Here is a 13,520-nt window from a genome sequence, read left to right on the forward strand (position 1 = left end):
GGTTTGCGTTGGGATTGCCCTTCGGCACTTCAGGGCTCAACCAATTAAACTCTCGGTGTCTACGGCGTTAGAATGAACTTCGTGCATCCATTTATTTCTACGGAATTACCAACGCTAGACTGGACGTATTCGACCATGCGCCCAGATTATGCAGGGAAAACCAGCGATACTTTTTAAGAGCAAAGGGTACAGGAACGTAGTGGCGTTCTCAACTCATTCCTCTGATCCCAGTATAAATTGGATCGGCGAGAAAGGTTAACCCAACCCTGCTTGACACTTTGTGCCCCTCGCTCCCTAGTCTTGGCATAGGATTTAAAACATCGAAAAGGTGGGCTATAGGAAAAAGCGTAGGGAACCGCTTACTTTAAATAAAACAAGAACTGAAAGAAAGAGGACTGAACATAATACCGGGTGGAAGATACATGCTTTACCTTGCAAGTTGTGAAAGCTTTCTTCTCAATAAGAGTGAGAGTTAGTGGTATATAGCTTTATCGAAGCCCGAAATGAAACGATGTTGCACTGAAGAGGACTCGAACCCCTAACTACCTGGTTCGAAGCCAGGGACTCTATCCAATTGAGCTATCGGTGCGGGGGGGTTGGGTCAAGGAAAGCCCAACCCTGGAAATGTTTTTTGCGTTATTTCAAAATGAGTTTACGTAATTAAAGAAAATTAACTCAATTAAAAGACAAAAAAGTCAATCTTTGTCGTTGATGATCTCTCGGTTGGTTACCGAATAATTTAACCATCCCTTCCCTAAAAGAAAGTAATTACTTGATATATGTAATCCGTAATATTCGGATTCAGTCGTCAGCTGTGGTTTTTACCCTCCCCAGGGTGTCCGCTCTGCCCGTGAGACGGTTTTTTAACCACGACGTCTACGTTTAAGTTTAAAGGCAGTCCCTTTACGAATCCGGCTTCTAAGCCTATGGAACTTAACGAAAATCTGGACAGCGTCCCTGGCTTTATTATGAACGGCTTGGATTTTATCCGCCTCCTCCTGCGAAACAGTTATTTCTGTTTCTGGATTCAGCGGCGGCATGTCTTGCTCAACAAAAACTACTTCTGGAGTCGAAGGCAAGAGCTCAAACAGGGCTTTATACATGTCAATCAAAGGTTGCGCCTGGGAGACTATTTGCGCGGCATAATGCGCTATCACTTCCTGGGAGAAGGGGACCTTCAAGAGGAGTTCTATGCCCTCTTCCGGGGACATGCTTAAAGGGAGAGATACCCCAGAGATGAGCATCAAGCCAGGAATAAGGTCCTTATGGAACGACGTGAACAGACGGGAGTTTGCCTCCTTAAACTGTACCGAAATCTGAGCCCATTCCTGCATTGTGGCTTCGCTGACTATGGAGGGGTTTAACTTGGCAGAGATAGAGTTTACTAGATTGTTTATTTGCGCAGGCTGCAGTTGTGAAACGAATTCATAACCGTTCTCAGCGCTGGGCAATCTGCCTTGTTGGCAGGTTTTTAGTATTTTATCACAATCTTGCCAAGTTTCAAATAAGATTGAACGGCAATCCTCCTCCTTTAGTTGCATAAACTGTGAATGTGAAGACGCTTGAGTTACTATTGAAGAACTACTAGCGCCCATATTCATACAGTATGCTGTTTCAGCAAACCCAAGCCCAATTAGATTTAATAAAATTAAAAAAAGAGCAACAAACAAGAATACCTTTCTCAACGAAAGAAAGGAGAGATATATGGTGAGGTTATTAAAAAGAAAGGAGAGATATATGTTGAGGTTCTTAGAAATAAAGGAGAGATATATGGTGAGGTTATTCAAAAGAAAGGAGAGATTTCTGGTGAGGTTATTCAAATTCAAAAGATTTCTGGTGAGGTTATTCAAAAGATTTCTTTTTTTAGTAGAGTTACTCATTTATGTCAAGTTTTCTGTTCAGGTTCAAGCTTGCAGCTTCTTTTAAACAAAGTAAATGAATTTCTTTTGTTATTTCTTTACTTAAGAGCTTTTCTTCTCAAATCTTTGAAAATATGTATGGGTTGTCAAGAAGTTTTTTTTCATATGTTGTGATCTGCGTTAAAGGGATTTAGTCCAGGAACCCATTGACCGCTACATAAATAATTACAATTTATTATTCGATAGGAATTAGGGAATATTATGCTTGTTTAAGTACCTCAGTAGGTCTAGCGCCGCGATGTGGCAAATACCGAGTAGCAGGATCGAGGTCTGACCCAAATTGCGCAAAAGCGGCAACTTCACGATATTATGCTAGCTCCAATTTCAAGGTGCCACAAAGGGCTTTCATAGCTTTCAGCTAAGCAGCAGACCCAACGCGACTAACGAATAATCCTACGTTAATAGCAGGCCGAATTCCGCGATAGAAAAGTTCAGTTTCCAGGAAGATTTATCCATCTATAATGGAAATGACATTAGTAGGAATATAAGCAAAAACGTCTCCAGCTTATGTTTCAATGACAAGTAAAGCGGTTAAGCTACCTGCACCAGTTTAATCTGACCTTTTGGCGGCTCTTTCCAATAAACAGAAATGTAAATAGAAGACATCTCCAGAAAAAGCCTCACGACCTAGTAGTCAACGTAGCAATAATGGCATTTATCAATATGCCACTGATTGCTTACTGAGATCGTCATAGATAATTAATGCGTGCATTCCATGATCTCTAAAAAACTCTCCCATAGCACAAGCCAAATATAGTGCCAGAAATTACAAGGGAGCAGGATCTAAAGCCGTAGCTGCAACAATAATAATATATTCTAAAGCACCAGCTTCTGCGAGAATCTTAACCAATTATGCCACGGTTAAACGTTTTTATCCAATCGCTACGTACACGCAAAACACTTTTTCACTATCGGAAGTGCCCTGTGCGTTGATTAGTTTCTGGTTCAAAATGGTATCAATAGCTATAGCAGTCTTTCCGGTTTATCAGTCGCCGATTATCAGTTCTCATTAACCACGACCTATAGGGACTAGGCTATCTACCGCTTTTAACCCTATTTACATAGGTTCGTGAACAGATTTACGTGCAATAATCCAGAATAGCAATAAGATCGTAGCCCATATTAACCAGGAAAAGAAATCCCCCAAGTCCGGAATGACAGACAGTTCGTACGGAGATTCTATTATTGGGGGATCTATTTGCACCTCTACATGCCCTGCCCCGCTTCCCGAACCTGAAGCTTCCCTTCCTTCTATGGTTTGATTTTTATTGTGGAATTGCTGGAAATTTTCAATATGAGTTTTGGCCTGTCTTAGTTTATTACGTAAAATGAAATTTTCGAAAGAGTGATCCTCTTTCGTGCTTCGTAATTGTTCTAGTTCCTGGGAAATATCGCCGTATTGGCGAGTCAACCCCCGGTTTATTTCAGAGATCTTTAGTACTTGTTTGGCAAGTTTTTTATTATCTTTTGATAATGAAAGTATTTTAAATAAAGTACTTGCTAGTCCCACAGAAGTTAATCCGACTACGAGGAATAATGCTAGTTCCATGTCTTTTGTTTTTTGCTTTTTGGCTAAAGCCCATATTAATGCAGATTTATATTCTGTGATTTCTTCCTCGACTTTGGAAGAAGAAGAAAGCAAGAGCGCTTCACAGCCTACAGAGCTTTGGGCACTGGCCTTGAACCTGTCCAGTGAACCGGAAAAAGATGTAGCTGAGCATGAGGATAGTGATGATAATAGCTGGATCGCGGCGTGCGAAAGACAACGTATGATAATGTTCAAAAAGAAGGCCAAAGCCGAACAAATCGAGATAGATTTCGACGCTGCCGAAGCAGTACGTGAAACCCTGAGAATATTCCAGGAAATCCGGGATACTATCCGTATAAGGAAAGGAGAGATCGATTCGCCAAGCGTCAAAGAGATAGGGAAGCCACAAGACTTTGGTTCAGAGCGAAGCAGAGACGGAAAAAAAGATAGGAAACAGGCGCGGGATCCACCATGAGAGATTAAACCGGTTTATCTAATGCTTTCTGGCACCATGCCAGATATGCCATTTTTTGATGGGTAGAATGGGGTCTAATTATTCACCATGAGAAATTGGTCGAAACGTTTAAAGTCCTAAGGCTTTCGCGTGCACCCTAACCTAAGCCAGGGCAGCCCGGACTTTCTCACGAAGGAGGGACCCATAAAGGAAAGACGATCATAAAGTACCAGAAATGCCCCGAGTTACCACTACATTCTAAAATACGTCAATTATGCCACTTTTAACTAAGTAGAATGGGGTCGGTCATCTGACAGGCGCATGCGAGGCCGTGATAGACGATGATTGGATTTCACGTGATGGAGGCCTATGTGCATTGTTGACTGCACTGCTGAGAGGCATTGGATTTGTTATTGCATAAGAGAGAGGCCCTATGATATATACGACTAGGTTAAACCTTCGCCGATCCGGCTGGCGTCGACCTTTCATTTTCACAATTTATCCCGATTTGATGGGATTTTGCTGATAAAATTATTAGTTTCAGATAGTAGTGATTGGTTAATAAAGCCTATTATTAGGGAACATAATGTATATCAAATAATTGTATATAATAAAAAGAAACCAAAAATACCGGTACTTGACATCAGGGATTCCCTAAGACTATTGCCAGGCAGTTTGAAGTCTTTAGCTGAGACAATGTGCCCAGAATTAGGTAGTAAGGGCTCAATACCTCACGAAGAACTGAATGAGTTTAATATTAAAGAGAAAAACTCAGAAATAATTAAATATTTGGATCAAGATATCTTACTTTTGGCTGGAATTATTAGGAAAGCACAATAAAAATATTGGAATCGATACCTTATAGATATAACAAATAACCTGACCGTATCGTCAATGGCTATGAAAATCTATCGAACCCATTATTATTCTCAAACGTATCCTATTTATAGACCAGAACCAAACAAATCAGCCTTTATTCGGCGAGGCTATTATGGTGGTCACACTGACGTATACATACCCTACGGTAAGAATTTATATTACTACGATGTAAACTCTTTATATCCTTATGCTATGACAAAACCGATGCCCAGCGGAAAACCTGTATGGAAAACTTCTTTGAAAGGGTGCGATCTAGATTCGCTATTTGGCTTTGTGGAGGCTAAAGTAACATGTCCTGATTCAATAAAAAGACCATTTCTTCCCTATAGAGATCCTAAAACAGAAAGCTTAATCTTTCCTATAGGTACATTTACAGGTGTATATTTTACAGAGGAGTTGAAATTTGCAGTAAAATTAGGTTATCAGATAGAGCTTAAACACGGTTATTTCTTTTCTGTGAGTGAAAGCCCCGCCCCTTTTCAGAATTTGTGAAAGAAATCTATGATGAAAGGGTAGAAGCTAAAAAGAAAAAAAGACAAAGATGAGGGTAACGAAGGGATCATACTTCTTATACGAACCCTTTCTGCGTGCGTGCGCAGTATGACTTTTCAAACTAAACCCCACCTCGAGGGCAAGGATCTGCCACTATAACCAACCACTAAGAAACTGCCATGAATATGGAAAATAAAACAGCCTCTGAGTGTGTTAAACATCGAGGCAAAACAAAAAAAAAGATAAATTTTAACAATGGAATTTCTTTTTTTAGGTCTGGGCCTTGCCCTCGGGAGTATTATAACTTGCAGTATTTCTTCATGCTTTGTTATACACATTTGGAAGGAACGGCGTAACGCGCTTTCAGAAGTCGAAAGGCTCCAAAGCATTCACTATTAAAGGCCATTAAAATTAACGATTTAACCATCAGATAATAAATATATCAGGGACAAAATGGTCTGAGGATTAAGTATTGTCTTCAGGGGGCGAAACCTAAAAACCTTATTTTTATTCAAAAAGTACAGAGAACAGATTACACTAGCCCCGGAGCGGAGAAGCTAACCAATAATTCAGGAAAGGGCTGTTTCGATAGATAAGGGAACACTAAAATAGTATTATGTACTTTCTCAAATACAAAAGTGCCAAATTCCCTTCTTCCATCATTGTTCTTTTTGACTTCAAGGGGGAAGCAAAGCAATATTGTATAATTTTTAGAGCAGATGTTAATGAAAAACAGATAGTCATTGTGTGTAAAACCATGGTATAAGTTTTGCGTTTTATAGATATGCAGGTTATTCTTTTATTAGTATTCATAGCTGTTTAGGAGTGGATTTGAACCACTGACCTAAGAATTTTCAGTCCTTCGCTCTAACCAACTGAGCTACCTAAACTAAAAGAAGAATCACTACTAACTATTACCTTTAGTTTTCCTGTAGTCATGACCTTACGCTATCTCTTGCCCCACCTGTCAATTGCGGATAACGGGAATCGAACCCATATCTTCTGCTTGGAAGGCAGATGGTCTACCGTTAATCTATATCCGCCTAAGTTTTATTTCCGAAAGGAGGGTTGTTATGTTATAAAGTAGAGAGATCGTTTCTATAATACGAATCGGCCGATCATTAGCGCGGGCTTAGCTTTCTATGCGGCTTTACTTTACCCTGCTTAAGCACCTAGTAGAATGCAAGTGATGGATCATTCGTGTTCAATTTCTTTCATATACGATAATTCATAAAACGCTATCGCTACCGCGCCTTTTTAATTTAAAAGAACCTATTAATCTTATTAACAGTATTTTTTAACATTTTTAGATAGTTTTTTTTGTAGAACCTTCTTGTCCTGTAAAACTAACTTAAAGTCTCAATTACTTTTTTCTTTTTTTGTTAATTACGCCACTATCACTAGTTCCTTTTTTCTGGAGGTGGGGGACAGACCCCCACCTCGGAAAGATTCAATGATACCACTCAAATACATAGACAACATGCCATTTCATAAGTAACTAGGAAAAGCGGGGAAAGATATAAGAAAAGGAAACTAATCAGCAAGAAACTAATAGCTAATAGTAACAACTTTTCAGGATCCATTAGTTTATATAGAATCCATCTTTTAGGCGTATCGAAATACATTATTTTCACTAAGCGTATGTAATAAAATAGAGTTACCCTCGGTGTCCCGGGACACCCAGTCCCCTCAGAACCGCAAAAGACAGTCGCCCATCGTACGGCTCACTTGCTTAACTTGCTTTAAACGTAAATTATAAATTGTTTAGGTTCAGATAACTTCATTGGCTTTACAAACGAAAGAGCGGAGCAATAAAGTGCCAAGCACTTTGTTTTCTTAGCGAGAATTGGTACCTTATTATCGAAGACTTGTTTTTTTCTTCTATTTGCTTGCAGAGTCTTCAGCCCTTCTTTTATTCGAAGGGAGCAGGAGGGGATACTAATAAAAAAGGCAAGCCTGCTTATCCTCCCTGTTTGATCTCCTTTAGACTACCTGCGGCCCTGTTCAAAAAGCTATGCATCCAAAGATTCACAAGAATCAAATCCCCTGTCTAAACTTTGTCAAACGCACGCATCCAATGGACAAAAGAGTTAAGCAGAATGAATACGTAAGGTATAACTCACTAAGGCTTTTAGCTATTTAGGCCCCTTCCCGGCTACCAGATTATTACTCTGGTGCTGCTTTCCCCTAAATGAAGCTAAGACAAAAGAGAAGTAGGCAGGTACTATGGACCTTCTGTTGTCCATCACAGAGCCCGCTATAAAAAGAGTGCAGTAAATAATCAATAAAAAAAAAAGAACATTTCTATACGATTAATAGAAAAAGAAACAGATACGTATAGATAGATGAATGTATCTATATCTATCTACCTATATATAGCAATGCCTTTGCATCCCTCTCTGCACGCACTTATTTTCGAAAACAGAAAACAAACACTGTTAAGTCTAGAAAGCGCCCCCGGCCAAAAAAGCTTCTCTCAGATTAACTTGGCCAATAAGGCCTGTAAGGCGCGCCTTTTTTGCGCTTCGCTAATGGCACTTTGCCTGGATTGGCGGTTCTTTTCGGATGGGATGGACTTCGCCGTTATTTCCTAAGGGCTGTATTATCGTATCGAGATGCCGATTTGTTCCCTGTCCCCAGTAATATGGGTAATCTGCCCCGTTCGTCTTCGTCTGGCTTGCGTTGTTTCAATTACCGGTAGGGGGCACTTCGGCAATCGCGCGCTGTAACTGGGAGTTCTACTACACTAAAGGGTACTTTAATTTACGGCAACTTAGGTTCATCTCGTGTAGCGATAGCGGCAGACTTGTACAAGGATCTTGGGTAGATTTATGATATCCTAGCGGTACCCCCTCACTTGCCCTTTCGTAGATGCGTTCTTTCCATCTGTCTTGCGACGTTTTGGTAAGCTACGCGTCCAGTGCACGACCCCGCACCAAGGCCTCCCACACCAACTCTAGGCAACCCCTTTCGGCCGCCCAACAACCAATAACGCTAGTAACTATCCCTATCAAAGCTAATAAGTAAGCCCCACAGCTCAAGGCAGCAAAAAATAAATAAAATTTGCTACGAAAGCCAGCTAACGAGGGTATTCCTGCATATAAAGACATAGTAACAGATAAGGTAATAGCTGAAATAGGATTAGTTTTAGCTAAAGCGCCTAAATCCGTTATATATTTAACACAGGTTTAACGTAATGCTAAAACTGTAGCAAATGCATTAATGGTCATTGATATATAAATAGAGATACCAATTAGTAGTGATTAAATTCCTTCTATGGTTCCACATGAAAAACCAATTAAAAGATAACCTACGTGCCCAATAGAACTATAAGCTAAAAGTCTTTTTACTTCTTTTTAAGCCATAGCGGCCAGTGCTCCTGGGATCGTAAAAGCGATGCTGCGGAAAAGGAAGAGTTATTACCATGTTAGATCGTAAAAACTGTAGAAAAAAACACATAACATATTAGCAGGAATAGATATTTTAGGTGCAATGGAAAAAAATGCTGTAACCAAAATAGGTAAACCCTCGTATACATCAGGTGCCCACACATATAGGGTCAAAAGTAAATCATTGACCGAGCCATGCAGCAAAGCCGTCGTTCACTCGCTGTTCACCTAGCGAAGAGTTCAGGGAATTCTCAAATGGCCTACTACGGTGCTCCCCGAACCGTACGCGATAGTCGCCTATCGTACGGCTCTCTAACCCTACAACACTTGGATTAGATATACCTGAAGGTCCGCTGCCTGCTTTTAGCTATTCTATACGCTGTTGGATATACTTAGTCATCAGAAACGATTTCAGTGGATTTTGAACAGAGAATACCTGCTCAATATAAGCAGGTATTAGATAAATAGACCTCTTCCTTTTCGTTGTTGCCAGTCTCTTTTCAGGCTGAGAAGAGGACAGGGCCTGTTTTCTTTGCAGGTAAGGATAGTGTACTACCATTCGGCAGCGGCAAGTCAAGTTTCCTTAAAAAAAGAGAATTTGTTAGTTCGCAAAGCAAATAAAGGCCAAAGGCTTCGTTTAGGGTCTCCAACTAACCTATGTGCTTCTTTAGTTACCCCTCTCCCGAATGGAATGAAGTAAAGGAGCACTTGTTGTGTCCTACTTTTTTGCCTGGCAAGCTCTTTAGGTTAGTTCTCAAGTTGCTCTTCTTACTTGCCTGTGATACAAAGGCTAAAGGGGCACAGAATGCTAGATAGGTACTAAAGGTCCTATGACTTCCGGCCAGGGATCTAGCTTACCGTTGGATCTCGCCGATACAGCCTATGGTTTTAGTGTCTTGGAATATCGTTTCGTTAATTGGGGGTTTCGGCTTTCATGCAGCTGTTTCCAGCTCCTCCAATCTAGACCTTGTCGCTGCTTAATTTCGACAGGCAGAAAGCATACCAGCGTGCGTTTGCATGTTTCCCACCGTGCTTGTGACACGGGCAGGTCAGGTAGCTAGTTAGCTGACTATAACTTCGATTCGCCAGGCGGGCTTATCTCATGTAACACTATAGAGTTTGCGCGGCGCCCTTCACTTCCTAGCCTCCAACCGCGCTTTTGTAACATGCTATAGTCTCACGCTCTTACGAGGTAGTGATAGGTTCCACGCTCCGGCATAAGGCGCCCCGGTAGTACTGAGATTGGCCGCAATTTGCCGGTATCCATAGGCCGTCTTACGGCCGCTCGAAAAGAAACTGCAGTGATCTTAAATAAGAAACCTACAGCAATAAATAAGATTCCCATAAAGATACCACTAGATTAAGCACCAAGCAAAGTGATTTCATATCCAGTGAAGGTCTTGGCCGATTCTTCGAAGTTAGTGATTCCAGTAGACCCATAGATCATAGAACAAATAGGGCAACATAAGCTTCCATTCATACTCCACGTATAAACGCGACCTCCCTCGTAACCGTACATGCAACTTATACTGCATACGGCTTGCACGGACACTATTAAATCTATCCCATTACGAGGCCTTCCATCCTGATTCCCATTTCGAAAATAGAACTTGCGGTGCCTGCCCTCAACGTTAAAGGAGTGGCGCATAGCGCTTACCGGCTAGAGGCAAGGCTTTAGCCATTCGATTGAAGGGAAGGCCGGGTTCCGAGAGGAACACTCAGCGAACCAACTTCCTTGGCCGGGCGGGAAGTTAGCCATTTTCAGGGCCTCCGGCCCGCTTGCCCTGGGTGGCTCCGCATGCTTTTAGTAGCCCTTTCATTTTTACCTTTACTTGTTTATGACAATATTTGCATAAGGCCAAAGGCTTACTTATGACCTGTAGGTATTCAGCAATCAAGTCGCTCTGCGCCTTCGCTGTTGAGAGCTTGCAGACACGACACAATGGATTTCCATTGGCCTTGCGTACTGGGCATCGTTTATTAAGCGAGAATGCAAGGCCCAAGGCAAAAACTTTGGACCTTGCGTTAGCCAGGTATATGTTGAAGTGTCGAAATCTTCTTAAATTCCTTGATTGAGTATGAGACTGCATTTTCCTATAAATAGAAACACTTTTTATTATTCTTCTTTCAGCAAGCGCCTGTCGACTTTAGGTGCGGACCCTGGTTGCCCTTTTGTCTAGGGGTGAGGTAGGCTATCAAAAGGTCTCGAACGCGCTTCGTTTAATTTTCTGTAACTCTGAAAGTTAATCTATCTTCGGTTTTTCCTTGCTTAACACATTGATAATGCCAGTTTCATATTACCTATACGTAAAAATAATTTAGTAAAGAAACGCGGGGTTAAAAAAGGTTCTACAAAAGAGAAAGCAAAGAATACGTATATATTTAAATGTACATGAATATATATATCTACACGAATGAATCGAATATCTGAAAACGAAGGGGGCAAAAGCTTCTTTTTCTTTTTTATCAAGTTCTGAATCTTTTCTTCCTTTATATATCTCGTTTAAGTTAATATTGGCAGCAGGGACCTGCAGGTAGAAGATAAACTTTGGCCTATAATACGCCCAGCCTAGCCAAAAAAAGCTGTCTTTGGATTGATTTTAGGATTCCAAGTAACGCTACGGGCTCTCTGTCTGGTCCAAATGAGCTCAATAATGAGATAGCCAATTCCTTTTAATTCCCATCAGTTTATACATTAGTATAGTAATGTAGATTAGGCAACCCTTAACAGCCAGCCGGCCCACGTAGCGGCTGCCTGCCCTTACTTAATAGTAATGGTGCAAATATTTTGTTGTATAATATTTATGTTTGAAATCTGTCTTGTATAACTAGTTACAGAAGATGGATTCATATGTAGCTTCTGAGGCTACTTCCATAGTTCCCAATATGACCCTGTCTTGTAATGGGGCGATGGTCAGGGGTCGGAGTCTGCTCCCCTTAGCCTTAAAAGATACTTTGCCTATAAGGGACTTAGCTTAGTGAAACTAAACCCGTTTTTGGTTATTCTATGTTTCTCTTCTAAAGTAAAGATCCATCTAGCTGAGACTCCGTCCAGTGTTTGGCTGTAAGTGGCAGGGATGGGGTTTCCTGGGTGTGATTATCAAATGTTTTCGCAAGCAGTAAACAGCAAATCGGCCATTATTAAGTAAAGCTAGTGGTTTATGTAATCGGGGCCGAAGGCCTGATTCGTTTGATAGATTTAGTCAAGGTTGTTGCGTACCCTGGAGCGATCCGTAAGTGGTGTACAGAAGTTCCTACAATCAAGCGTTCCTAGCCCCTGTGAACATTTCAATGAATGTATTAAAGAGGGCCTCTCCAACCGGTAAAGTGGGTTTCCACTTATTTCGGCCATTCCTGGCTTGTATTTGATAACGCCTATTCTGAGAGAAGCCGGGACAGGGGCACTTGAGGGATCCTCTAGGGATCCAGGAGAACATGTAGCGTTGGGTTGGGGTTTAGTGAACTAACTAAGGTCGCTCCTCTAGTTGAAGTATTGGGCTTCTTTGCACCTTTTTGTTGCCTTTGCTAGGTTATGCCCTCAGGACCCTTTTCCAAGTATATTTCTTTCACTCTACTTTGTCTAATCTTAACTTCACGCCGAGGGCTCTTTTCGCCATGGAATGAGACCAAGAGAATCTCTATCCCAACCAGGAGATGCCGCATATAGGAGATTAAGGCATAGCTTGTCGCCATCGCTGAGGGACATTTAGCGAGGTATGTCCAATGAATATATGTCTATTTATATATCGGTAGTTGGCCAGTCGTATCCGAACAATAATATTCCAGAAGAGAATGCACCTAAAATGGAATATTTTAGGCCGGCTTCCGTGGAAAATTCGGAGTCTCTCTTCAAGGCTGCGATCACGTGAAAACATAAACTTTAAGGCTCGATAGCTAAATACATGGCAATTAAATCACAGGCCAAAACCATAAAAAGCATACTGCAAGTAGAAGGTAAAGTTAATACAATAGATTCAAAAGCATTCAACCTCTCCCGTTTAAAATAATCTAAGCACGTAACAATAGTACTGGCCGTACTTAATAGTGGCAATATCTCGCGAAAATATGTCGAATTGTCTTTCATACCATTATTATATAGTAGATTAGCAAACGTTATGGGTGCGCCAGCGGCAACCGATGCGATGGTTATTAGAAACTAATAAGGTAGGCTTTCCTTCTCTGGTCAGAACCACACGTGCAAGTTTCCCCGCATGTGGCTCGTTCGTAATGACTTTTGGAGATTCTATTTACGGGAACTACCGGGCCAGGCCTGAACCGTGGGATGCGTGTCCCACATAAGCGAACCTTTTTAATTGAACCCTGGTTTATGTGTTCAGGGTACGTGGCTTACGTTATATTTTAGTTGCCTGAATTCGAGTTTCATTTACTATGTCTAGACGCATCGTTTCGTTTTTAAATTCGTTGCACTTTTTTATTTATTTAGTAAAAGTTTTACTTATGCATGCCCTTCACTCTACGAAAGAAGGCTAAAGGTCCGTATCCTTGGTTAGATGATTATTTGATTATGGAAGTTCCGCAGCTCTATTTGGCGCGAGTTCGGGTTTTGTTTCTGGAAGGAAAGGCGCCGTGTTGCTTCATCGCACTGCACTTGTTATTTTAGGATTTATGGTAAGGTCTTTGCTTGCGTCAAAGGGAGATCCAGCCGCAACGCATCTTGCTTAGCAAGTCAAGCATAGCCATTTACTTAAGGGAAGTATAGAATGTTTATTGCTGTGTGTCCAGGGCTTATGCCTAGCCTAAGGGAATCCAATCCCGGTTTTTTTGTTTGCAAGCGGCTTAACTCGCTAGTCTGATTATAAAAGTGACTCATTTTCCATTACTGTATAGGCTAGGGAGTT

General features: G+C 41.2%; 1 protein-coding gene and 2 non-coding genes across 3 annotated transcripts; all 3 read right to left on the reverse strand.

Annotated features, from left to right (window-relative positions):
- Window positions 1–863: 863 nt before the first annotated feature.
- Window positions 864–1,880, reverse strand: LOC147416723 (uncharacterized). The gene has a single exon (XM_086508118.1). It carries the CDS (start codon window positions 1,878–1,880, stop codon window positions 864–866), a length of 1,017 nt encoding a protein of 338 aa, XP_086364244.1.
- Window positions 1,881–6,088: 4,208 nt separating this feature from the next.
- TRNAF-GAA (transfer RNA phenylalanine (anticodon GAA)) lies at window positions 6,089–6,162 on the reverse strand. Its single transcript has one exon. It is a non-coding gene; the product is annotated as a tRNA-Phe (tRNA).
- Window positions 6,163–6,244: 82 nt separating this feature from the next.
- TRNAG-UCC (transfer RNA glycine (anticodon UCC)) lies at window positions 6,245–6,315 on the reverse strand. The gene has a single exon. It is a non-coding gene; the product is annotated as a tRNA-Gly (tRNA).
- Window positions 6,316–13,520: the final 7,205 nt, after the last annotated feature.

Source organism: Adiantum capillus-veneris, unplaced genomic scaffold (assembly GCF_014529385.1).
Source record: "Adiantum capillus-veneris isolate H3 unplaced genomic scaffold, ASM1452938v2 Hic_scaffold_559, whole genome shotgun sequence".
Classification (NCBI taxonomy): domain Eukaryota; kingdom Viridiplantae; phylum Streptophyta; class Polypodiopsida; order Polypodiales; family Pteridaceae; genus Adiantum; species Adiantum capillus-veneris.

Excerpts from the sequence above, each read along its gene's own strand:
- LOC147416723 (XM_086508118.1), bottom strand. The coding sequence starts at position 1,880 with ATGAGTAACTCTACTAAAAAAAGAAATCTTTTGAATAACCTCACCAGA.